The 27,588-nt window shown below is 37.3% G+C and overlaps 1 protein-coding gene across 2 annotated transcripts in view; it reads left to right on the forward strand.

Annotated features, from left to right (window-relative positions):
- The window catches only part of LOC123320795 (cyclic nucleotide-gated cation channel beta-1-like), a 119,951-nt gene that overhangs the window by 66,899 nt on the left and 25,464 nt on the right, over positions 1-27,588 (forward strand). Inside the window, exons 3-5 of one of the 2 annotated variants that reach the window (XM_044908230.1) lie at positions 19,204-19,397; positions 23,248-23,361; positions 24,965-25,031. In XM_044908230.1, coding sequence (XP_044764165.1) covers positions 19,204-19,397; positions 23,248-23,361; positions 24,965-25,031 — 375 coding nt within the window. The remainder of the gene's footprint in view (positions 1-19,203; positions 19,398-23,247; positions 23,362-24,964; positions 25,032-27,588) is intronic. The other variant, XM_044908231.1, reaches the window with a different exon arrangement.

Below are 27,588 nucleotides of genomic sequence, written 5' to 3' on the forward strand. Positions count from 1 at the left end.
CGGAGGAAGCCAGTGAAAACAGATCAGGGAGCCTAAGGGGTAGTTTCCTACGATGAGGAGCAAAATATCTCTAGACACTGAAGATTACTCTTTGGTACATAGGTAAACGCAGTAACAGCCTCTAGGCTAAGACTCCCCTCGAAATAAACCCCTTCAGGCTCGCAACTGAATTAATGGAGTAGTTTTAGATCAGAGGGGTCAAAGAGAATTCACTGTTATACATTGAAATTCTTCTTGCCCACTGTGAGGAAGATTTTCGTAAGCCATACAGATAGGCCAAAACACCAAGATTCACCTTAGTGTTTTGCCATGAGGAAGTATACTTTTTCTGAGAAATTATGTTAACGTGAGTTTAATATGATACTTCATAGCTATGACCATGTTTTATTCATCTCTAAGGCTATTATTTTCAATAGATTCCTTCCGCCAGTTGGTCGGCCTTCAAGTGACCTTCACAGTCATTGTTCTTTGGACTCATCTCAACGATAAATCATTTGGGTATGGAATTTCACAGAGCGACTCTTATGTCTTCCTGTTACAACCGTTAAAGTCTATTTATCACTTCTGAAATCTCAAAACAATGCCTCGTTATACAGGATTATTTAGATGCTTTCATTTTCTAATTTTCTTTCCAGTTCTTGTTTGACATAGTGGACGAGTCAATTTTTCTCAGCCTGAAAGACAGTTCAGCAGCTTCGAAATGGTATGGCGAGAAAAATGTTCAATTCTCTACTATAAATACTAGCATCTGATGCTGGAGAATTGCTAAATCCATCTATATGAACACTGATACAGAAATGAATTCAGAAGGAACTCCTTCTATACATATTTTATATGATTTTTTCTGAGGAAACACTCATCACTTCTCCATCCATAAGTGCTGATGTAAAAAATACCTCTATGGTTGAATCCACATCTTTTAAACTACAAGTAACATTTTCAAGGAAAACATCACTCAATAATTTTTATCTTAACATGAACTAAGTACGTGTAGTTTTCCATAATTCCTAAATATTATCTGAGCCCCAGGTTATCAAATCTTCGGCATTTGCGATGTACAAAATCCCGGAAAATTACATTAAAGCCGCTGTTGAAAACCCAAACCAAACAAAAACACCCCGCATTCCCAAAATACCGCAACCTCTCGGAAATAAAATGCTCGTGCGAAACGTCCCCAAGCATTCCTCTCATATTATAGCCGGGAAGTGCGCTCTCGTCAAAAGTTGCAAACGTCAGATTCCCTCCAGAACTACGGCTTGTTTCGGTTTAATTATTCCTGCAGGATGTCGGGAATTCGCTCCCTATTGTCTCCTCCGCAAGCGTGATGTTAATACAGTTGCGTCCCTGCAAAATTGGACTTTTGAACGTTCTAAAAGGTTTTGAGTAATTGCGTTAAATGATTAGGCCTGCAAGGCGGGTTCTGTATAACTTGGGGGCGACGTGGTCGTGTGGGAAGTTCGATTGTCTGCATGACTTCGGGGTGAACGGTTACGAAGTTGCTGCGTCTTGGATAATGGGGAAGATAAGGTTATCTGCAACGGACTCAAAGTCTGCAAAAGGCCTGTTTCTATGCAGTTTGAACAAAAAAGAAATCTATTATAGAGGGTGAGTTAGGAGGGAGAAATCAGACAGGCTAAAGAATCTCGTAAAGGCCATAAAGATTCGATTCTCATTGTTCAACTCTAAAACAGTCCTAACGTTCTCAGATAAACCCTTGCTACTGCAAGAATTCAACATTATCATATCCACTCAAGACCATTTGCAGTATTTTAATACGTTGAACATTGCATCCCGAGTGTCCAATTTTACTTTGTGCACTGCGAATTTGAAACAGTCCCAAAAACAACAATAATTTGGTATCTGGAGAAGACTTGTAGGCTTCTAGATAACAGTTGTCATGACTTCCAGAACAAAAGGAGTTTGTTTTTGGACAGAGGAATAGTATCACTGAGTATACGAGGATATATTGAAAAATTCTTAGTCTACTATAGAACCAAACAAAATTTCAATGTCAAAATATTTTATTTCTCAACATATTCTCCTCTTAATTGGATACATTTATTACAGCGAACCTGCAACGTCTCCAGACCTTTCAAAAAACCGTTTCTGTTCGCTCTGCAAATCAGACCTCCACAGCTTTTATTACCTCCTCATTGGAAGAAAATTAACGACCTTTTAAACTTTTTTTCAGTTGAGGAATGAGATGATGGTCAGATGGAGCCAAATCTGGTGAATAAGGGGGGTGTTCTAGTAATTCAAACCCTAAATCACGAATTTTTTGTATGGCAACATGAGATTTGTGTGCAGGGGTGTTGTCCTGCAAAAACAAAACACCTTTGGATAGCTTTCCCTTTCTTTTCTCTTTAATTTTTTCCCGTATAGTGGTCAGTAATGTTGAATAGTAATCTCCGGTAATTGTTCAACCCTTATCCAAAAAATCAATCATGATTACTCCATGGCAATCCCAAAAAACTGAAGCAAGAACTTTCATCAACTTCTTAGGTCTTGGAGAATCATAGTATCGCCATTCTATCGATTGGTGCTTTGTTTCTGGATCGTAGAAATGTACCCAAGTCTCATCCATAGTAACAATTCGGTTTAAGAAGTCTACATCGTCCTCAAATCGAGCACAGTACCAACGCGATGCTTCTACCCTTGCACGCTTTTGGTCAGCATTCAAACATTTGGGGATCCATTTTGCAGAAATTTTTCTCATGTCCAAATTAACGTGAACTATATGATGAACGCGTTCGTATGAAATATTCATTGCTTCAGATATCCGTTTTAGCCCAATTCGACGGTCTGATAAAATCATGTCTTGAACTGCATCGATATTTTCGGGAACTGACACAGAAACTGGCCTTCCCGATCGGTCATCATCTTCAATGGAAAATTTACCTCTTTTGAAGCTTGCAGTCCAATTTTTCGCAGTCACTATGAAGGACAATGATCACCAAGAGTATGAAGCATAACTTCGGTAATCTGCTTACCTCTTAACCCTTTTAAATACAGGTATTTGATGATGGCTCGATAGTCCAATTTTTCGATTTTCACAATTTCGGTGGACATCTTTTTTTTCAATACATCCTCGTACTTCAATTAACTTTAACAACAATACTAACCCTCAAAAATGCTACTGCAACAATTCAACATTTTCATATCCGCTGAAGACCATCCGCAGCATTTTCAATACATTGAACATTGCCTTGCATTTTACTTTGTGCACAATTTGAAACAGTCCAAAAAACAACAATAATTTGGTGCTGTGAGGTCTGGAGAAGTTCTGATGCCTTCTAGATAAGAGTTGTCATGACTTCCAGAACAAAACGATTTTGTTTTTGGACAGAGGGATCTGGGATAGCACCACTAAGTATACAATAGAATACTTGGCTAATCTTTGGCAGGTTTTTCCGTACTTCCTCCATGATGTCTAAACCAAAGATTGAACAAGGAAAACTCGAATATCCTGAATAGTCTTGAAACTTTTCAAAAGGAGCCCTCTGTACTTCCTTCATGGTGTGTGAACCCATGGATATATGGTGGAAAATTGAATACTCTCTGAACCTATTCATTTAACTTTGTCCACTTGCTGTTTTCTGGATCTAGATTTCTACTTTTATTATATAATTTGTTCTGTTCGACTTTTATACCAAGAATAGATGTCCTCTTGACCAAACTTGGCTAGCTTAGGCATATACTAAGTAAATTCTTGAAATTGATAATTCAATGGTGAGTGGAGGTTATAGTATTCTTCTAATAAAAAAAATTACCACGGCGTTTGATGCTCCCAAATTAGAGGGGTAATGTTGCCCCTTCAAGGTATTACTGAACTCTGCCGAGAATTAAATGGAGAATGTATTTCTCGAAATCCAGATAAGTATCGCGGTGCTTTCAAGTATTCCATGTTTCGCCTGGGGAAAATTCCTGCTAAACTTTTCTGCCCCTCGAATTTCATCCGCTACACGTCGAGAATTTTCATCAACCGCGAGAGTGGGTTCAAGTGCGTGCCAAAATTAAACGCAGATATTCGCCCTCGCGAATACGTATGCCCTTCTGCGCAGGCAGGTTATTAATTGAGTTGTTCTCTAATGAAATTTAAGGGCTCGCTGTGAAGTTCTTGGAAACGGAGAGAATGACAAATTAATTTTTTGGCAGATATTTCCTCCGTCAGAGTAGGTTGCTTATGTGAATTCCTTTGCAAATTCCTGTCTGTTTAATCTATGAGGTTTATTCAGAAGTGTAATGGATTGAATTATCGATGCTGAAGCCTAAGGGCTTGAGTGTTGCTGTTTGGAAGGAAATTTATTATTCGAATTGGATCCAGAAGCTACCCATAAGGTGCTGCTGAAGATAAACCAAAGCATTACCTTCTGGTGGTCGTTAAAACTATGCATTCCAATATGATTTTCAAGACAGTTTTTACATCATAGTCTCCTATCATGGTCCATCTTCAAGCACTCTTTCGACTGCGTCATATTCCATTTCATTGCTTGGATGAACGTTTATCTTTGGAGAAACGTTGAATAATGATTAATTTGCATTTGGTCCAGTATGCATCTAATGGAAAAACACTCCTGGAATGGTCAATGAGAATCCTGACGGATAATCAAGTTGCAATAGTTTCATTAGCACCAGGAAAAAGCTATTTGGTCTAGGTAACTATGTGCTTATTTACCCTATCTCAAGTTGGAGGACAGTTTATGAGATTTAAAAAGGGGTTACAGTTTACTCAGGACCTTTAAATTTATTGTTTCTCCTCCTCGAAGCTGTTTTCATCACTGCGCCATCTATAGCATGATCTCCAGCTCCAGAGTTCCAATGAACTCCAGTATCTGGGAAGACTTCAAGGAGGCTCGTTCCTCCTTCATTGCTTTATTTGCGTTGACTTACAATAGCGAGGCACTTTGTGATCAGGTGAGGAGGAGATTCTTCCTCTTTCCCACAGAATCTTCACTCTTCAGTTTCTGACACACATATTCTCATCATATGCTTTCTGAGGCGATTGGATTTACGAGTTTTGTAATTCCGAAACAAATTTTTGGATTGCCCGAGTGTTTCTTCTCTTTCGGTTTCGTCCTTTTTCAAAATCTCTTCCTTCTAGTTACATTTTCCTTTCTGGCAAGTGTCCTCTTCGTTTCTTTTGATTCCAGAGTGAACAGGAACCCTGATTAGCGAGACCTACTCTTGTCAATTTCGTATAGTTTTCTTCGTCACCCTCCTATACTCTTTAAGTCGATGACATACAAGTTCAAAGCTTTGATAGCAGCTTGACTATCAGAATTGATCACCTTGATAGTTTCTTTCCAGGTTTATGTCCACGCATCTTTCTAAGCAAGTATTCCTGCCTGAAAATACTCGAGCAAGAGCCTAACGATTGTGTACACTTGGTGCTTGCCCCGTATATTCGAGCGCCAGCCCCTGTCGTAGTTTTTGACCCATCTGTGTACCATTTTATGGTATTTACTTTGAGATCTTGGTTGGTGTATTCCCTTCCTCATTCTTCCCTTCTACATAGCCTCGTGTGGAATTTCTTCTCAATGTTTATTTTTCTGATCATAACGATAGTTAGGTGAGCTGCTGCGATGTACTTCTTTTGAGAAACCAAACTCTCTTAATTTTGATTATCCCAATGCTTGAACGTTTCCTAGATATTTTGAAGATTGCCTCATGGGCTACAGTATAACTCACCAGATGTAATTAGGAGGATGCAACAGACTAAACTGGAAGGGGGTGAAAGCAACTAACATTTGTCCTGGTCTCCATCTGGTCTGGTTTCCAATCTCATGGTTAATGGATACAAATGCAGATGGACGTAACCCTTAGTCCTGAGTAGCTGACCAGAGGTGAAATACTCTAACCGGGTCATTTCTGCGCTCAACCACCAAATAACGTCTAGAATTATTTTACCAGTCTTAGATACCATGTAGCTGTCTTTTCTGGACATTGCAGACTCAGGGAACAACTACACAATACTAGTATCGTCGGAGAAACCCTATGCTGACTTTGCCTAAGGAAAGGCATGTGCTCCACTGAGCACATCCTTCAGTTCGACTGCTGACAGAGTCAGTTTTGAAACCTTTGGCACATCTAGATGAGCTCGAAAGTTACTTTTTCATCATTCCTCATGTAAATGTGACTACAGGGTGATGTAAAGCAGTTTGAGTCTATATGAAATTTTTTGGTGGTTTTCTCTCCATACTTTGTCCTTTGCTGCTGATGGATCAAGGAATGCTGCAGATGTCTTCCATTTTCTTTGGACATACCCTTCTGCGAGCTCTGTTTACGGGAGGAGTTAGTTCTTGAGTATCTATAACTATCAACAATCTCTGGGCTCATTCTGCTGTAGATTCATTAATCGGTCGGATACTTTATATGTGGAATCAGTTTCATCATCAATTATGAAGAGTGAGAATGGTACGAGGTAAAATAATTTGATAAATTCCTTCGATTGTTCAGGATGAAAAACAAACACAAATCATCTTCTTCCTGACCTGCATGCAGGTCAAGCTGCAGTCTTAAGAACCTTCAGTAATTCCTGAGTGTAATGAAATTAGGAATTTTTGAGCTCCATGTTATGGAGCTCTACATGAGTTTGAAGATATATCACTATATTTCTGCCCTAGTCAAGACAAATTTTATGAGCAATGAAAAACTTTCCGTGAAATTCATTTCAAGTGCGCTTTTATCCAATCTCCATACGAGAAGCGATCCTTCAAGAGGTACAGCACCGATCACAAGATCTGAAGAAACTGCACCGAAAGGAAAAAGTTGGAAAGTTTCGGACGATTTTCAGGTGGGGATATGGAAGTTGCGGAAGTAAAGAAACGGTGGAGAACAATGGAAAGTTTGGAGGAATTGTATGAATGAATATTCGCTGGAGTGGAAAATCCACCGAATGATATTCAGGAGGCAATTGTTCGAGATGAATTTTTCTCGGGGCTATTTCAAATATTCTCGAAGGGATTCCGTTAGGGAAAATCAGTATATTTCGTAGCTCAGGCGTGTCGCTGTTGATTTTTGAATCGTGCGTTTGTTCGTGATGTACTCAAGAAATGTCAACTCGCCTAACGAAGTGAAAAGACAACATAATTTCAGAGAATTCGACAGAATACTCTTTCAAATCCATCGGACGTCTGAAAATCTTGAATACTTCTTTTACATCTGAGCAAGTTAATTGACATTTGTATTGGAAATTGTATGTGTATATATAAGATATATTGTAATGATCTCCAGTTTTCTGAGAAACATTGGAGTTCATTTTAGTGCATTCCTTTCATTTCACATTTCCGCCTTTGAAAATATTTAATTCTCAAATATTCAGTACATTCATTCCGATAGGCAGAGTAAATGTAAAAAACCGTTTATCTGTGTTTAACGTTGTTTTTCTCGCATGCCGTTGAAGATTTTGACGTTTTTCTGATGTTGATATGCGATAAACCGGAGCTGACGACGTTTTCCACTCTTGTCGCATTCTGGAATTTTCAGATTTTAACGTGTGGGGGGAATTGCCTATAAAAGCAGATTTTCCCCCGCGACGGCCACTTTTACTGTTACTTTGACTCTTTTACTCTTTAGTCACTTGTACGCTCCGTACTCTCTTTTCTCTGCGATTCGACTTTAATTGTGTGCACGACAAGCCGTTCAACGAATTTAGAATAAATTTTTTATTACGAAGTTAGTGCTCTTAGGAATTAATTTTTAGTTTTCGTTTGTTTTCCGCGAGTGCCTGAAATAAAGGAGGTAGGTACCTGTCTTTACCGTTCAGTTTCTTAATTAGACCTTCAGCGGTTACTTCTTTGACACTGCTGTACTTTATCGCTGTTATATTTCATCGTACTTTACCCTGTTTCGCGAGTCTGACTTTTCCATTCGCTATCAGTCATGGTGCGTAAGCCCTTGGGGTACTGAAGGGAAAGTCCCGTCAACCCCCCTGTTCGCGTTCCGCGTCATAAGTGTTGAAACCGAAATCTCTTCCTTTCTATCAGTCATGGTGCGTAAGCCCTTGGGGAAGAGGATAAGATATACCGCTCGTCGTCAGTGAAATCCCGTAGTTGCGCTCAAAATAGACCTTTTCTTCGCTATCAGTCATGCAGCGTTAGCCCTTGGGGTAGCGAATGAAGGTCTCGAATAGATCCTCCCTGGTTGTGTTTATTTTCATTTCTGGAGAAATACAATTAATTACATCCCGATACCGTATAGCAAGTCATTTCACTTCGCGAGGTCATCCTTAGTATCCATTTCGTCAGTTCTGGTTGGCGCATTTTATTGCTTTGATTTTTGACTGTACCCGGTATGAGCTTTACAAAGTGCTCGTGATCGGATAGAATTTCCAGAATGTATGTTTGCTGATCGATTCGCTCATATTTCATACCTACACATATTTCCGTTGTATATATAATCAGTTTCCGAAGGTGTGAATAAACTGGTACGTAAATTTATTTTGACTACTTCGTTATCGCTACCACCCTAGATAACAGCGAACTCTATCTCCGACTAGCAGCTACTCTGGTAGGTTTGCTATTCTTCCTAGTGAAAAGAATAGCTGGCGCTCGAGATAAGTTTTCTCCGAGGAAACCACGTTACAATAATATATTGCTTTTTGGAGAAGTATTCATATTTAAAAAGTCGTGGGATATACACTTTTGTCAGTGGCTTTAGGTTGAGGGACCATTGATAGAATGTGGGATTCCTCAAGGATCTACTTCAGGACAAATATTGTTTATTGCTATGTATATTTGAAACTGTTTTGCGACCAATGGTACCATGTGACATACTTATCATGAGTTTAGAAGCATGTACACCAAACTATGATGCAACAACTGACAAGAATGGGTCCATCTACATTTCTTGGCAGATTTCACTCCTAAACTCTTGTCATATTATAAGAAGAAAGTGAGAAGTACTTGTAACACCCTATGTTGTTGGGAAAATTAATGCCAAGAAGATTTAAATAGTGTGTAACTAACAATTCGTGCAAATTATATCCATATTTCCGTCGGCTTTTCATCCTTGCTCCTATTCGAGTGTCCTTTTTCTCTTCTCCTAACATGCGTAAATAGATTTCAACGCCGGTTATAGGAAAGTGTGCTTCAAGATTATATTGCACGAAATTTTATTCAATAATTTTAAAAAGCCCCCTTTAAGAGGCGCTGATTGAATTTCTCGCGAATTGGAAAAATTCGCTTTTTGACGATCGATTTGAAATGGAGTTATAGGCCCAGAATATTCATATTCCGGATATTGGACGTGGTTCCGATTATACACCTGTCCAAATCCAGTTTCGCGGCTTTTAAATGTAGGAACCGGAACGTGGGAACCAATAAATGTTCATTTCCTATCGTTCCTTCCATCTGGAAATCTCAGACACTGAAAAATAGATTCAAAACTCCCGAATAGGGCCGAGAAAAGGCGCCGATAACTTCGGCGCGTTCGATTCGAATTAAAAATTGATCGAAACGCGGCTTGTGTACGTGTCCCGAATACGAGAATGATTTTCGTGTCAGCTTTTTGTGAGGGGCCCTCAGTATGGAGATTACGAATTCTAATTTTCCTTCGGCGCAGGAGTGTTCCAGTTGTTCTTCGAAATGGACAATGGTACGTGTCCTATTCAGAGGAGGTAATGGGACTACAGATGTAAAAAAGCCGACGAGGATTCGTGGATGGAATATTTCCTGTTTCTATCTTCGCCTGTATGCTGAAAAGAAACAACAAAATAAAGCCAAAATTTTTAAAAAAGTGGATAATATCATGACGTTCCTCACAATCATGTTCGGTATTTTCAACTAGGATTTTCACTTGGATAAGTTAATCAACCACTGCACGTCTTTCACTATCACAATTACCCCAACAGGGTTAAGGTTATGATACTTTTCAGCAAAATTTAACAGCGAAATATGGAAAACAAGAATTTGTCTGAGTGATACAGTTATTTCATCATCTGGTTTATTATTTTAGCCCTTATGATTGAGATATTTTATAATGTTCGTTGATAATAACTGTCATGAATTTAACATGCGTTTAGAAGCCTTTCAACTTGATCAATTAGTGTGTTAAGTTAAACGAAGGCATAACTCAACAATGGGCCATATGCATAAAGAATTAGTAAAGGCTTCCACTTCATTTGAGTGAAATGAACTTAAACAGTTTATGACCAACTGACTGACATGTTTGGTGTGCAATATCACAGCAATTGCACCGCTTATCTGACCCACTGCAGACACTATGTCGAGCTGTAGAGTCCACCAGGTAGAATCTTTATTTTGTTAATTTCTCTACTATGTTGTCATTCTAACGTGTCTTGCTCACTCTTGTCACTCCCTGTTTCAGGCAGGTTAACGTCTGAAGACATCGAAAGTAAATACATCAGTACATATAAAAATAGTTTTTTTATTTCCCTTCATATATTAGTACGAAAATTATTCACTTCGTTTTTTGAACAGTGTATTTCGATTAGTACCTACCTACCAATTTATAAAAGGAAGACCCACCTCCGAAAACACCCTGTATGATCTTGTATATTATCAGCATCAACATAGAAACTCAATTCTTCACATGTTAATAATTTCGAGGGTGAAATAAAATTCACCTTCACAATTTATGCGGAGAAGCCAAAGTTCATCTGATTTCCATTCCGTAACCGATTGAAAAGTATACTTCGATGGATTGAACTGAAAATGAGAATACTCGATATTTGATCGTGAGAACTTATCGCCGTCTTCAGATCCTTGTGAAGCACTAAAAATGATGAACGCGTGAAACGAGCGAACAGCATGAAACTCTACCCGAACGTGCCATACATCAAGGTAAATCGATAGCATGTCGAACTTGCGAATAGCAATTTCCATTTAGATACCATGATTACATATCTGTAGATTTTGCATCCCATATTATTCCCATTGTGTACATTGCTCCCAATGACTAGTAACCTAACGCCTTCAAGAAGACTAGATGCATGAATACAAATGACTTCAGGAGCTTGTGGCTGGACGGTAGTTCTAATGATAGTTATTTCAAATGAGTGGTAGTTCATATTTCTGGTAGCCATAATGTCCGGTAGTTCTGTTAGAAAAGTAATACTTCGTAGTATATTCAGTTGCTTCGAGGGAAAATATATCTCACAAAAAATAAATGGATGTAGACTAGGTATCTACAACAAGAAGGTGCAAAGATAATCTGTTTCTGCACAAGAGAAAGCTCCAGAAATGTGGTTGAAAATCCAACAAAGGCAAAGTATTGTCGAAGTTATAGCTATAACAATAAGGCTATTTATGGCTGTTTTACTTCATATACTGCTTGATTGAGTTCATTTCAATATATCTTTTGCTCACCATCGTACCTATACAAATGATCCCTTGCTTCTCTACCCTACTTATTCAACCCTAAGGATACCGCCATCGGTATCGACTATTGACAAAGCCGACCACGTCTTCAGGTGCTTTGGCTGTTTCTACGTGAGGATGTAGTACTGGCTTCCCCATGTTTATGGTTCATAAATCAGACAGTTCTGGACAGTTCTTACATATTATGTGTTCAGCTATTCTTTTTGCTGGTCGACATACTCTTTATGTCTCATATGATCATATTTCCCCACGCAGTACAATAGATGTTTGTACCGACAGTATTCCGTCAATTGTTCCATCAGAACCCAAAGCTCAGCTGAAGGCAGCTTAGGAGCTTTTTGGTGTAGGTCGATAAAGACGCCACTTTTTGTGAAAGCCCAGTGGTTATTACTATTGGTCTGTCCTAAGTCCCGAAAATTTTCAGGTCTAGCAGGTGAGATCTACCTAGATTTTTCCTGGCCATTTGACCCAGTGTCACATAACCATCTTCTCCATAGGCTGGATCATAAGGGTTTGAAGTCCTGCGATTTCGACCAAGAATACTTTTCGAATGAGAGTTTGCGATGTTTACTCTTTCCTGAGTGACATATTCGCAGCGGTATCCCCCAGGGATCAATCTTGGTTCCATTATATTTCTCTGTGTTCTCCCTGATGGTTTTCTATCGACCGCTTGGTTTTCGGTATGGTTGCTGCCACATAACCTGGAGAAGTGTCATATTTTTAAAGAAGTAGAGATAATCCTCTACTGTAATACACAATTGATGGTTATTATAATTTTTTTTGACACCAAGTTGACGTGATTTACCCTTGTACATATCGAGTGATGTGGTCTGGTCCCCTCATGTTCTTTTTGTGTCAGCTGAGTCCTATTAACTAACCTAACTGGTTCAGAGATTCTTCCGAAATAAAGATTGATCAGCTTTAAAACTGCTTTGTGAGCCTTTTATACGCCCTCTCATGGAATACGCTGGTGCAGTATGATAGACCTCCCTTATCGGTGGGCTTAATTCTCTCGAAACTATTGATTTGCTGCTGAACACCAGTAATCTCCGAGATCACAACCTCAAATTGAAAATTTCTGTACCATTTCAAGATGTTTCTTTCAAAAAGAGTGACCACTTCTTGGAACACACTTCTCAGTTCTGTGCTTCAAGAATGGGTTGGACCAACTGAGACGTCTTTGATGATCATTTGCTCTACTGGTGCTGATTAGTATCTCAACTTCGTATTTTTTTATATTTTTATTGTAAGTTTATCTTGGGAAATGGACATTGACTTTTTTCTATCTATTCTAATAGCAAATACTTGTCATCTCTTTCTTGGAAATATCCAGGGAGTAGAGAGATAACTTTTTGAATCCAGGGTCATCAGAGATAATGTTGGAATTAATAGAATTACGCCATCATGCAAAGCTTTTTAGATCTATAAAAAAATTGTTCGAATATCATCTATGAAAAAGCCTTTAATGTTCAACCCTCGATAGAAAAGAGCAATTTTACAATATCTTCCACCTTCATAGGTGCACTTAACACAGAACGTTCGCTATAGCTCCATCCGGCTGACTAGTTTCATCCATTACCTCGTGCCGATCTCGATAAAGTTCAGTTAGAACGAAAAGCGATTATCAATCTATTAATTCCGGTTTTCACTCGTGCGTTAGTTTCAGCGACAACGTATAGATAACGAAGCCTGTTTCAACGTGAATGTGTATGCGTTGGAATTACAGTGGGGAGGTTGATTGATCGACGATAATTTGTAAGGTTTCGGTGGTGGTTATATACCATCGATTTCGGGATGTACTTTTGGCTTAGTGAACTGGGATGGAAGCGAATACTATTGCCGACTGTTTTGTTATGTTATTAGGTTTCTATTCGTGGGCAATCATCCATCAGAAATTGTTGGGCTTTTTCGAACTTAGTGGAGGAACATCCATTATACCCTGTCTTCCTCCACGAGAAGCCCTAAACAAGGAGACTTATCTGTAATATTTTTTCAGGATTGGTGAGATATTCTCCCAACTTTATCTAGAGATAACTTGGAGTGATCTAAAAGATTCGTTCAAAATCCCCATTTAAAAAATCCATATCATAAAAAGCTCGGTTAACCTCCAGAACATAATTGGATGAACGCCCAATCCCCTCTTGAATCGTTTCAAGTGTCAGTTTTATTGAAGGGAAAGAAGAGCATTAAAATATATACGAAAAAAATATCCTTGAGCAAATTCATGAGCATTTTATTCACCTTTTTCCATTTTCCCTTCGCAGCTGCTTCTTCCAACTTCAATTCACTTCGTCCCGAATTGAAAGGGCCGATAGTATCTAACAATAAGATTCGATTCGTTGCGAGAAATTTCCCGTGGACTTCGCTGGTCAGGGGAAGGGGGGTTCATCAGAAACTCCCACCTCGAATTCCGTACTGGAGAGCTTTAAACAGAAATTTGTGATGATCAATTTTCATCAGAACGAACTTCAAAGTAATGCCTCATTATGATTCTAGTCACTTCAATCTTCAATAGCTGGAACTTTTTCCACTCAAGTTTCCATGGCTACATCGAAGTGGAAAATTTGAGTGTGTCGAATTGCCGTCAAATTTCTTGAGACGACATGAAACTTAACACTTTTCGTGAGCTTCGCAAATAGTTAATTTCACATTATTGGATATAAACTACAGTAAGAAGAATTCATTCAAGCCACACTGTTAAGGTTTTATCTTTTTTTTATTCATAAAGTACTGTTCAAAATCGAAGGTGGTATGATTTTGTAATTAAAGAGTAGTCGACTGTATGATAATTGAGTTGGAGATGGTATAAAATTATTTATTGTATATCGTTCACAATCATAAAATGAATATGTCACCTGCATGAAGCTAATACAGTAAAAGCAAACTAATATTAACAACATCTATAGACTCAGAGAGACATTATTCAACGAAGAACAAGAGATAGTCCAGAGGAGTTCAAATGAGAAGTCACTTGATGCCAGACTTAGACTTTGAGGAGTTCAATAAATTCAAAATTTAAACAACGTTTACACACTGACAGAGGGATCAATAAAAATTAATTGCGAGAGCCTCTTTATTCCATCAGAAAAACAGAAGGTTAGAATAATGAATTTTAAGGAGAAGACGCGAGAGTAACAGTGAAATAGGTCAGATCATCAACGAGAAATCATAGAGAGATACATTAAATATGAGTTGATCAATAAGTATAATGTAAATATGAGCAGAACATGAATCGCACAAGTTAAATGAGAAGCACAAAATTAATGAATCTGAGAAGCACTAGAATATTAAAATAATATGAAAAGGGCAATAATATTCTAATTAAATGAGAAACTCAATAATAATTAATTAAATGAAAAGAACAATCATTATCAATCTGAGAAGAACATAGAATAATTAATATACATTGCGTTGGTCTTGAAGTGTGCAAAAATTTATCAATGAATTCAACATTTACTGAGACGGACAGCTTACAAGTAAGCACGATTAGAATGTCCATCAGAAAAACAGAGGAAATAATTGATAAATTATGAGAAGAACAAGAGAGTACTGACAAAAATCACTAATCGTTGATTTTGAGATGTGCTGAAGGCTGAGGAAACTAACATGTATGTTGAGTTCGATGACATCGTGTTCTGAGGAAAACCACCAAATCCTGGGTCCACACTGGAGAATATGAGGACTCATTGATCTGAAACTCGACAACAGTGATTAGTTACATGTACATAGAGGTGATCATAAGAGTTGTGTTAAAAAATTAGTAAACTGATTCCAACAAAAGAGAATATCATGAGCAGACAATAAATCAGTAACCATTGTTATTGAGAAAGACTTGAGAAGTTTCAATCCTGGTGCTACATACCCATTTTCATCTGAGAAGCGAAGTCTGAAAATGTTTTGAGAAGAACAATTAAGCACCAGGATTGAGCGAGAAGACTTGAAAATGATATTAGACTGGAAGAGGTGATCTAAAGCGAGTTGCTACAAATCAAAATGATAACAATGAGACGTGAATTCTACAGAGTTAAAAAAAAGAAAAATAAGAAAATGTGTAATATGTAGTTTTTCACTTCTGAAAAACACCGAGAGTGAGGCTGCTGCTTCGTTCAATTAGGGCACCGCAGAATCGGGGTACTATACGTGGCCACCGGAGTTGGTCAGGAGCGTCGACTACAGAGAGGTCGGAAGGGGGCATCGCTCAATTTTTAGCTAGTACTAATAATTCTTAGTTTGTATATAAATATATAGGTTGTGCAATGTAATAGAGTCTTTCGACCCATTCAGGCTTCTGAATGTCTGGTAGGGATATTTGTATAGGTATATGTGAGTTAGAACTGAAATCTCAACATGAAAGGAAAGATGATAAAGAAACCTTCACAGATATCGTTCAGGTTCTCTCGTTGGTCGATTGGACAATTTAAATCTGGGGTAAGCAACAATTTCAAGCCTTGGTACTGCTGGTAGCCTACTGGTATTTACCTACTGACCTTTCTGTGGTATTGAAAGATAAGAAAGAGTGTTGGAAGAAGAGACTCTCGAACGAGACTCGAGAATCGACGAGGCAAGAAGGGACTTCAATAGAGTGTCGTCTCCTTGGTCTCGTGTGCATCACTACATAACATTTGGACTATTAAACAAGAGCTTAGTTCAAAGTTTGGTAAGGGGGTTACATTTCACTGCGACCTAAAGGTCTATTGTGCCCCTATCAGCGCTTTTATCACAGGTGCGCCATCTACAGCATGCCCTCCAGTTCCAGAGTTCCAATGAACTCCAATATCTGAGAGAGCTTCAAGGAGGCTAAGTCCTCATTTCTCCTACAATATTCACGTTCAAGACATTCCTTGAGCAGGCTTGCAATCGCGAAGCATTCTGTAACCAGGTGAACAGAAGTTTTATCCTCTTCCCCACAGAATCTACAGTCGTCAGTTCCTGATAAACCCATTATCATCATATGCTTTCTAAGGCGACAATGTCCTGTGAGGAAGCCGATGAGGAAGCTTTTTCTTACTCCGACCCAAATGCTTCTTGAATCTTGAAGTTTTGAAATTCCGGATACATTTTTTGGAATCTACCATTCCTAGTAGATTCCCCCAGAGTGTTTTTCTTTTGGTTTCTTCCCACTCCAGAAACTCTCTCATAGAGCTTAGGGAAAAACCTCAGTAAAAAACCTTATATCTCTGTATACAGTGTAGTGATGACAATTCTGTTCACAAAATGATCTTTTAATACTGAAGAGCATTAGCATGAAATTCTTTATCCTCTCCAGATAATCTGTTGCTTCTTGACAAAGTGAAATTGGACCGTTGGATTAAACTTTTTCTTCTCATGAACTAGCGAGGAAGAGAAAATGGATTATAACACGAAAGCGATTTGAACTTCATGCCTATTGCAGGCTAATCCATCAGTTTTACAGCCCAGTCACGTATTACCTTAAAAGCTTATGGATATGAAGTGGATTCGCAAATTAGCGAATGAAATGGTCGAATTGAAATCTTTTTTTCTAGGGAATAAGAGAATCAACACTTCAAAATAATTTTTACACCAGTAGAAAAGTTTCAGTCAGTTAAAGATCTTCACCAACAATTTTGATGGATCAATTTCGTTTTGGACGTCGTTTCTTTTACCTCAGCACTTAAATTCAGTTATTCGCGAATTTAATTGCACGGTTTACCATCTCGGACGTCTAGAGCACTTTTATGACCTAAAACAACATCGAAACTGTGCGGTTAATGATCCTGAATCGAATATTGAGTTACTGTTTTCCGCTGCATCTACCCTGAAATATTCTACGTCGTAAACGTCGAACTATCCAATTTGTATTATCTGAATGTGTTGCTCTGAAACTTTAGCGTGAGGTCCAACTCGAACAACAAACTCAGGGAAAAGTTCGTACCTGACGATGTGCAGACAGTTGGGGGTAATTTATATGTGATTAAATTTTGGCTCGATATGAAATTTTCTTCTGAATGATGCAAAAGGGTAGTCTTCTCAGTGGGAGACCGTCCTTTAAGCGAAGTGCAAATACCCCTTTCTTGAGAAAGAGCAACTGAGTCATACAGAAGAAGTATTAGGCACATCAGACAGATATAAATTTAAAAGGAGAGGTGCTTAAACTGTTCCTTGTGGAAGACCGTTATTCAATGTTTTGAAATAACTACTATTCAAAATGGAACCACTAATTGGGAAACTCGTTATATTTTCGTTTCCGATTCGCATACGCTAAGCTAACGTTTTCCCAACAAACACAAGAATAAAATCATCATCCATTATCCCCGAAGGGCAATGCACTGCCATAAAACACGGACGTTTAGATCAATGTACGACATTTGAAAACTACTGAAATTCACTTCTCGCAATGAAAACACCTATAAAACAACGTCGGACTGGACCTCGTATCAAGCATAATTTACCAAACGGAAAGAGAATACCGGGCTGAAAATGACAGGTGCATAGATATAACAGTATTTATGGCTTCCACCTTGCTGACATTTCATCTTGATCTCATTTGCATTGAAACTGGGGAAGGCTATTACTCAACATAATGGGATTGTACGGAATAATGTTGAGAAAGAACTAATGCCATCATGGACAACTTGATATAGTGTAAGGTTTTTTGGAATAATGAACGCAGGGTTCAATATCCGTACATTTGAAATATCGCCAGCCTTCCACATAGTCTTGTCGTGATAACACTACAACTACAACTGCGTTCCACCGGAGAAGACCTGATGCTGATATTTTTCTATCGGGGAAGGAGCTGTGTTGCTCTGACGAGGTCAAATGAGACAGAAACCATGGTCAGCATCTGTTCTTTTCCGGTGGAACGTTCTCCATTTAGTTATCCTAACGATGGCAAATTGGCTAGTTCAATTTAGATCGTAACACTTGTTTATATTCATATCGGCGGATGGTAGGTATGCATCTGAACTTAATTCTTCCATGATCAATTTTCCTCCCATAAAGGGGCTTACAGCGTAAGAAGTTTCAAAAGCATTTCTAGCTATATTGAAAGTGGACTTCAGGTTAAGATTACGAACCAGAAGCAAACAACTATGACCTCAGGTAGAAACTATAGATTCAGGTGATGACTACAATAGTCATAACTATATAGTTTGAAAAAACTGTGACTTCAGGCGAAACTAGAAATTTAAAAAAAAATTAGCGCTTGAAGGACAATGGCTTCAGGAAAAAGTTTACCTTTGGAAAAAAATTTGTCATCGGAAAAAACAATGGCTTCAGTCAAAAACTATATCTCAAGGATATTTAGCTTCAGGAAATACTATAGCTCTAGGAAAAAATATATTTTCAGAGAAAACTATAGCATTAGAAAAGACTATAGCTTAAGGAAAGACTATAGGTTCAATGAAGGCTAAAGCTCTAGAAAAAAAATATTTTTAGAGAAAACTATGGCATTAGAAAAGTCTATGGCTGAAGTGAAGACTACAGCTTCAGGAAAGGCTATAGCTCTAGAAAAAAATATATTTTATGAGAAAACTATGGCATTGAAAAATAATATATCCTTATGAAAGACTATAGCTACAGAAAAGACCACAACTCTAGGAAGGATTATAACTCTAGGAATAACTATATCTTTGGAAAGGACTCTGCCATTCGAAGAACATCTGTTTTGGGGGGCAACTATGCCATTGGGGCACAATAATTGCTTCAGAAGCAATCAGTGGTTTGAGGAAAAAATAAATCGGAATATCCGGCAAATATGGAGTTATTCATTCCTCTAAACGTTACAGACTCAACTGGGGGAAAATTATGAATACCGTCAATATTTCAAATTCGATTTTTTTCAATACGAAATGAATGGAATCTCATATATAAAAATTTTTTCCAATTTCTTCTTCCATTTCAGATCGAGCCGCCGGAAAACGAACCGCAGGGGGCAGAGGAAACCTCAAGAAGAGAAAGGACGGCTCCAGATGCTGATGGCAGCTCGGACGATGGAAATACGCCGCTGCATTCACCGAGATCGCAGAACACAAGCAGGGAGGAGGATGACAGTTCAAACGCCAACGAATCGGATAAAAGTCCGAATAAGGGATCGATGTGAGTACGATTTTGAAGAATCGTATTTGTTGAGAATAGCATATCGTTGATTGTGCGCAATTGATAGTTACATCGAATGCAACTTTTTCATCTATTGAAAAAAAAATTGTTGGATATGACAAACAATTATAGTTTCCACCTATAATTCTCACATACAGATTTAGCTGTGCATCAATTGTTTGCACATGAGCACTATTGAACCAAACGATGCAACAATATTCAGCAGTCGAAAAAATGGAAGCTAGGGCTATAAATTGAAAAGAAGAGGTGCTAGAACTGATCCTTGAAGGCTACCGTTATTCGAAAGTTTTCAAATTACTACTATCATCAACAAAATCACGAAACCTTCTATCTGACAGTTTAAAAATCAAACCATCCATCTTCCATAATGTATCTTGTGATTTAGATAAATCCACAAATGCCTCTCCCGTTTTTATTCATTCAAACCTGCTTCAATAAACGTGCTGAGGCTCACAACTATTTCTATTTTTCGTGAAAAATTGTAACTATAAAGTCTTTTCTGAAAGATTTCTTTCATAAGTGGATGTGAATGATAAAGTTATGATCCTATTCAAATATCTCTTTTCACGGAGCAAAACGTCTCACACCGAGACAGACTCGAGTATTAATTCTTCCGGACAAAAGATAAAAAGCTCGTTAGTATTCGCCCCTTATTTTCAACTGATGCAGAGGGGGTGTAGTACGGAGGAAGGAAATTCTTTATGGTCCTAATTAGTTCGTTCGTAGACTTGTCGACGGAAATTTCATATTCAAATGAAAACGTTTTACAGAACTAGATTGGGCATGTTCGTCGGCTTTAACACCTTGATTATTGTCTGTTTTCAGTCATATTTTCGGAGTGAAACTGTTAGCGGCACTTATATGGATAATGAAGAAGGAATCTTTGTAGAGCGCATTGGATTATTATTCAGATTTAGACGAGGTGAAAATACTCTCGGTCCTTTGATTGTACGTTGATAAAAAATAAACTGTTTTTTTCTTTTTATTCTTGTACAATTGCAGGTGCTCTACATCTATGTTTCATCCCTATTGACCAGCTATCCCTTCACATTATAGGGAATCAATTTCACGCAAGAATAGAACAGGGATTCCAGATAAGGGCATAATCAAATGAACCGTTTACATGCACTCCCGTTGTTCGATCGCTATATCTTTTTTTTTGTAGTCGTGTCGCTAATACCAATAGAGCTACTCTAACTCAGCAATTCAGGTGTATTCGATAGGATAATGCCACAGAACCATAAATATTTATACTCTAGTTCTATCGACTGCATAGTTGAGAGAGTTGGAATGATTTCAATTCCAGTTAGAACGTGTTGATTGTTTGCTCGCAAGCGCAACCATTTATGTATTGAAGCCAAGTTTGCCAAGCGAAATGGCAGAAAGGGTCACGAAAATCATGAAAATAACTGTCTCTATTAAATCGACATTCGCATCATACCCAAGCAGAAGACATACTCATGACGGAATTATTACAGAAGCCGATGGCAAAATTGCAAGATCTCAACTGAGTGAAATAATATTATTATATGTTCACAAATATAGATTGTTCGTGAAATAATACCCTTTTGGAAAAAAGAAAGAAGGTTCTCGAAATTCCAGGTAAAAACTCAGTTGATAGTTGATGCGTTTTCGCAAACTTCTCCATCCCTACTGTCAGTAAGAAAGAAGGTTCTCGAAATTCCAGGTAAAAACTCAGTTGATAGTTGATGCGTTTTCCCAAAATTCTCCATCCCTACTGTCAGACTAGATAACGTCAGGCTAAGAATTCCCCACTGTCTTCTCGATCATTGCCAAAGTTTCGTGAACTTTTTCATTCAAAATCCTGAATCGATTACAGTCGACAATGAGGTTTTCTAATGATTGGTACGAGAAGTTGATGTAGCGTATATTAAGAATTATTTTGATTCAGTTAGTGTCGAACGAAGTGTTTGAATCAGAATATGCTTTATTAACTTAAGTCTCGAAGGAATTTCAGGTTTTTATAATTCTCAATATAGAATTTTTCAATTTTCTTCAAAAGGTTACTATAACCAGTATAAGCTTTTCTATTTCCAGACATTCGCAGTATCAGTTCTTTTTTAATTAAGAACATTCCAAAACTTAACGGTTTCATAATTGTGATTCCATATTTTCAGTTGTATTAATATTCCAATTATCACCTTCTTCTTTCGGTTTGCTGTTTGAAATATAAAACTGTTTTTTTAAATTCATTTTTGTGGACTACTGGAGTAGTTGAACAAAATTTCGGTTTTTCAAAATTACATGCAGAATAAAAATAACCAAGGAACTTCATAACTGTTCACGAAATCAGATTTTTCGCGAAATATTATCCTTTTGGAAAATAAGATAATGAGAAGATTCTCGAAATTTCATGTGAACACATAATGGATAGTTAATACGTTTGCGCAAAATTCTCCATACATACTCCCTGACAGATAACGTCATGCTTGAGGTTTATATTCAGTTTTGCTTTGTGCGCTCTTGGTTCTATGATTGAACCATGTGGAACACCAGGAGATACAGAATAGAAATCTCTCTTTCAGTGAAACCCTCTGAAATCTACTACTGAAATAAGATTTGAAAACTCAAAAATATTTGAATATTAGCGTAGTAGAATAAGGATAGGAGAGTGAAACCTATATAAGGTTCCACTATTTAGGCAGTAGCCCTTAAACTCCAACAGTGATCTGAATCGTCCCGTTCCAGTACAGGCGTCCTGTACTGAGATTCTCATTGCAAAGGAGCCTTGAAACGAGCCTTCTCTAACCTTATTCTACGTCAAGGGTACTTGAGAAAATTGAGAAGACATTATATTCACAGTTCGATATCATTCAAATGAACAAATCCTTTTTGTAATCCCTTCCTTCCTTCATCTTACACCCTCGGCTTCAACCCTACATGACAAATATCCTTCGTCGTTTTTACTTTCATCACGTATATAAGGGATGTCGACTGCGGGGGTGAGATCAGAAATATTTCAGTGATATATCGTCCGGAATAAATAGAAGGGAAGTTTCCGGGTGACGAAAAAAATGGTAATACTGTAAAATATGGTCCATATTTTGTTATGCAATAAGGGATGTTCCGTTTCATACAAGCATCGTGAGAGTGCTAGGGTTCTTTCCGATGTGAATTATTGAAAAATAGAATTTCATCGGTCGACAGACAACATTTCTTATTCGTTTCTTTGTAGTAACAATGCAATCGGTGAACAGCTTTATGAGGAATGAGTTGAAGAGCATCTTTCCTCATCCTTTTAGAGTTTGATAAGAGTCATAAGACGCATCTTCAAAGGTCTTTCAATTATGTGTTTTCAAGCTTTGAGGGGTAGATATCGATAGAAGTGCATCTGAGGGAATTATTTTTGATCAATGAATACTTACACTGCTCGACATATAACAGAGATCACTTATAAATGTTAAGTTATCTGGAACATGTGTTATTCATGTGTTTATAAAACTGGAATATCTTAAGTTGTTTTTATAATAATATTTCTTGTCTCCCCTGCAAAAAAAAGCTGACGTCGCCACTGATTTGAAATGACAAGAATTTTAACTTCGTTTCAATGTGAGCTAGTCATCAATAAGCGTTGGTAATGTGAGAGACGTCTTAACATCTAAACACAACTGTAGACCGGTTTCGGTATCATTGTCTACTCATCGGTACAGTGTAGTGTTTAGATATTTCAACCAGAGAATGGGGCCCTAAGCGATCAATTCATTCATCATTACACAATAATATTTACAAAGCGTATACTACGTTTTATCTAATTTACCTCCATCAAAGTCCCTAAATTGTGTGACTTAGATATAGCAAATATTTCCAGAAACTTTGATGACATGTCGAGAAGGTCCTCGCGGAATCCCAAAATGGCCACCCAGAGCTGGAAAAACATCAGAGCTGTGATGGCGTACTATCACACCCTTCGAAAAATCAAGAGGTCAACATTCATTATAAAAAAAATGGTTATTCGATGTTGACTGTTCTTCTAATTCTTGATCTGATCTTGAAGTCTACGACATTTCAACTTGTTCTAGATGATTTTTAGAAGTTCTGTCCACTCTCTCTTATTTAACGCAGTTTCAAGCGATCAACCAACTATTAGAGCATCCAGAAAGTCATTTAAAATGCGAATATTACATTGATTCTACAATTCGAACAATTAGATAAAATATTTCACAACAATATTGATGAATATAAGAATACAACCCATAAGTTTAGTTAAAAAAAGTTAATTAAGAAGTGCCTCAAAAACCATTATACTTGAGTAATGAGGTTTCTATCACAAAAACTGTCAGTATTGAAAATCCTCAAAGACTAAACCGTACTGAACTGTGTGGATTCATTAAATTCATTCACTTCACTTCGTTCAATTTCAAACTCAATATGTTGAATCTACATATATATTGGTAGTTTATGAATCCCCAATTAGAATCTTATTGAGTCTTAAACACTGATTACACGTGCACAAATGAGAAAACGTCAATGGAATAGGCACTAAAAGGCTTTCTCCACGTGGGTTGGAAACAATGTGCTCAATTTTTTTTAATTAAAGCTTTAATCCCAATGTCTTCTTATTCGGATTGAGTCAATCGCTTGAAACAGCGTTCAGAGTTGTATTTTGCATGACAATAGAAGGTAGTTATCGATATTTTGAATATATGTTAGTATTTTTCATAGAAATTATATTTTTGTTTTAGCTGGTACAGAGAAAAAGTTTGTGATTAGAAAGGGCAAAAACATGGTTAATTGAAAATGAAAATATCAGTTTCGGCCTTCGTAATATTTCGAATTAGGAACATAATGAGGAAAAAGCAGGATCATGCAAAACCAATATGATTTTTCACTTTTACATTTTTCAGAGAAGGCATTTTCCACAGAAACTATTATGTTGTAGTAATGAAGATGCAACAATTCCGGAGAATTTTATTAAAAATTAAATGTAATATTCCACAAAAATATAGAATACTCTCAAAGAAATTCACACCCGTTTTGAGTTGCAATGTTTAAATTTCCACAAAAGCATCATATTTTCTGATATTCTACGAATAAATACCAATAATTCGGGATGTAATATACGCTACCAACTAACTTCTGTCTGAGCAAAAAAAAATCAGTAATCAAGTGAATAAAATACTGAAAAATATTGTATATAGAGAAGTTTTGATCATAAGGGTTCTAGATTGAACAGTAGATTTTTTGTTGAAGTTTTTCTGTACATAGTATCCGAATTAGACTCATTCCACTTTTCAGGATTTTTTCTCTGAATATCATGTAATAGGCATTATCTCAGAATACATTTTTCTTCTTGTAAACTAGTGTATATATTCATCGAGCTATAAATGCAAAATACAACCTAAATTGATCATTTGTCACCAGGTTTGCGAAATTTGTCTAACTTCATCTACTCTTGATCTACTGAACTTTCAACTTATCAGTGTTGTAAATAACAGTGAAGATTGTGTTGTGATTTTCCTGCATTTTGGAAACGTACTGACCTGTTTCAATCGAAGATTCAATGTTGTTTCTTCTTATTTTTACAGAACGAAATCGAATCAACGATGGATGAAACTCCGAACGACGGTACAAATTTCTTCTGCTATTCAAAAAGTAAGTATTTCATCAAAAAAAGAACAAATCATTTCTATTCATCAACATACCTTTTCCATTGATGTGCTGAATATATTTATTTCATTCGCGTTTTTTCAATATTTGATTGTTGATGATTGCAAGGGTTTACAGAATGTCCCACGGTGTGTGGCCTATTAGACGTGGCCTATTTGACGCTACCCTGCTACCCAACATGAGACACCCTGTATAAAATATTCATACCAGGCTTTCTTAAAAACCCTGCAAAAATGAAAAACGTCATAAGCTTTCGTACGAAATCTTTTTCCCACACTGTGGCACAAAAAATTTCGAGACATTTACAATCATTCAACCTGTAAAATCTTCGAATCAGCAGAAATAAAACTACATAACTAATTTTCGGAAGAATAGGAACCACTAATAAGTTTACAGAGACTTTTATTGACATAAAAATGTCATCACTGTGTTGTAAAGACGAAGTAAAAATAAGTGTTTGACAAAAAAGAACTCTCAACTAAGCTGGCTTTCATTTAGTATATTCAGACTTTTTTAAGGCTGCAGAAAACCAAACTTAGAATGATTTTTTTTTGTCATTAAAGCATAGAATATTTCATTTTAAAAAATATAGAAAATGTCATGGTGCGTGATGTACGTCCAATTTTCACTCGACATACCCCAGGTTTCATAAAGCTTGATCGGGGAATCAACGCTTGATTGACGAATAGACGTCAATTTGATTTCAAACGGTAATTAACTCATGATCATTCAGTATATCCTCCTCACATCAAATTATGATGTTCATTCGTCCATTCAATTATTTTCAATTGCTACTTCTTCAATATATTCAAAAATGAGAAGCTTTCAGTGATTTCGTTTCAGAAATCGAGTGACTGTCAAATCTTTGATCGGACAATCGAAGTTTCAAGAAAACCGCTGATAATGTTTCTATTTCATTAACAAAAATCACGTATTTATTATACCTACCTAGTCTGCAATTGAATTTGGTTAATTATATTATGAAAACACCTTCACTACCGTACTCTGATCAGAAAGGCCTTCGAAATAATGTGTCACTCTATCTTATTATAAAATAAAAGACTTCCAAAGTTTGGATGCCAAAGTGCGCCAAAGAATGGAACAAAGACCTCCAGAAAGAATTCTTCACACTTTCCTAAAACTCCCAAACACCCCGTTAAAGTTCATCAAAAAGTGATTCGACAGCCAATTTCATCTACAAAACGAAATGAGAAAAGCCCATCTCGGAAATATTTCTGCGGTGTATAAACCCCTCCAGGTCGTATCGATACCTAAAATCGGATTCTCCTATTCCTCCAGCCTCCATTAGAGTGGAAACGCGGCAGCGTTCAACTTCTTGATCCCTGAAAACTTCCCCAGTTCATCATAGGGGAGTAACATCGTACATTTCCACAAGTTCGCATCTCTCCAAACATGCTCGCTATCGTTTCGCTACAAAAAAAGCGCAATTTACCAGGCTTTGATGTTATTTTTACGATTGAACGTGGTTCATAAATCAGGCAGTGTGTCTTAACTTCTACGCCGAAGGAAGTCGATGGAAACGGTTCGAGTTTCCATGTATTTCGGGGCAAATGAATTTATGGGGAAGGAAACTGATGGCACCGATAACGAAGGATCTGCTGGATAGTTAGAAAAAGAACTGGAAATAGCTGACACACACAATGCAGTAGTTTCGATGAAGTTTATTGAAGTGTATTAGGTTCGATTGAAATTGTGAAACATACCAACCAAACTCAGAACTCATACTGTACGTTCCATAATACACTGCACATAAATTAGACAAATTGAAAATAGTTGGGGAGCAGACAATGCTAAATCACGACGAGCGTCGTGGGGACCTAGTGGATTTTGAAGATTATATGGTAGAAAGAAAAAAGGTTCTATGATGCATGCACTTCCACCGGTGGGGAAAGCGTCTGCAGGTTCTCAAAGTTGTCAAAAAAATCGTCAGGTGTACATACTCGAGCAGGTTAGATTAAGATACTGTATGTGCCCTATGTGTCTCTGATAATAAATTCATTTTAATCTGACAGTTTGCGTGGTGGGGCTGAAGCCCAGGAGAGGAGATAATTCAAAAAACCTGATTTTTGTGACCTTTAAGGCCAATTTTTATTGTTTCGGCTTGCTGAAACTGTCGAGATTATATTTTTTCCGTTATTCTTGGATCATTCGCTTCAATATAAGAAAAAAAGCCACCTAGCTTGAGAATGTACACGTGACATTTTTTTTGGAAGTTTGGCGCCCTCCCACACATTTTCGTCACTGTTAAATTGTCAGATTAAGAGAACATATACTTTTCAAAATGTAATACTTAAAATTCGATGCAAGTGCAAAAAGTACCTGAGTTTCTTCTCCAATATCCACTTCAATTTTTGTGCAGTGTAAAATGATACCAAGAACATGGCTATTGAAACAACCATATTATTAATTAGTTGTAGGCAGTTAATCACACTAACTTCCAAAACTGCCCGGCTTCATTAAAACACGAATTTTAATGTGTCTCCGTGTACGTGTTCCATGAAAAACGATACTGATGAGAAGA

The sequence above is a fragment of the Coccinella septempunctata genome, chromosome 9, assembly GCF_907165205.1.
Source record: "Coccinella septempunctata chromosome 9, icCocSept1.1, whole genome shotgun sequence".
In the NCBI taxonomy this organism is placed as follows: domain Eukaryota; kingdom Metazoa; phylum Arthropoda; class Insecta; order Coleoptera; family Coccinellidae; genus Coccinella; species Coccinella septempunctata.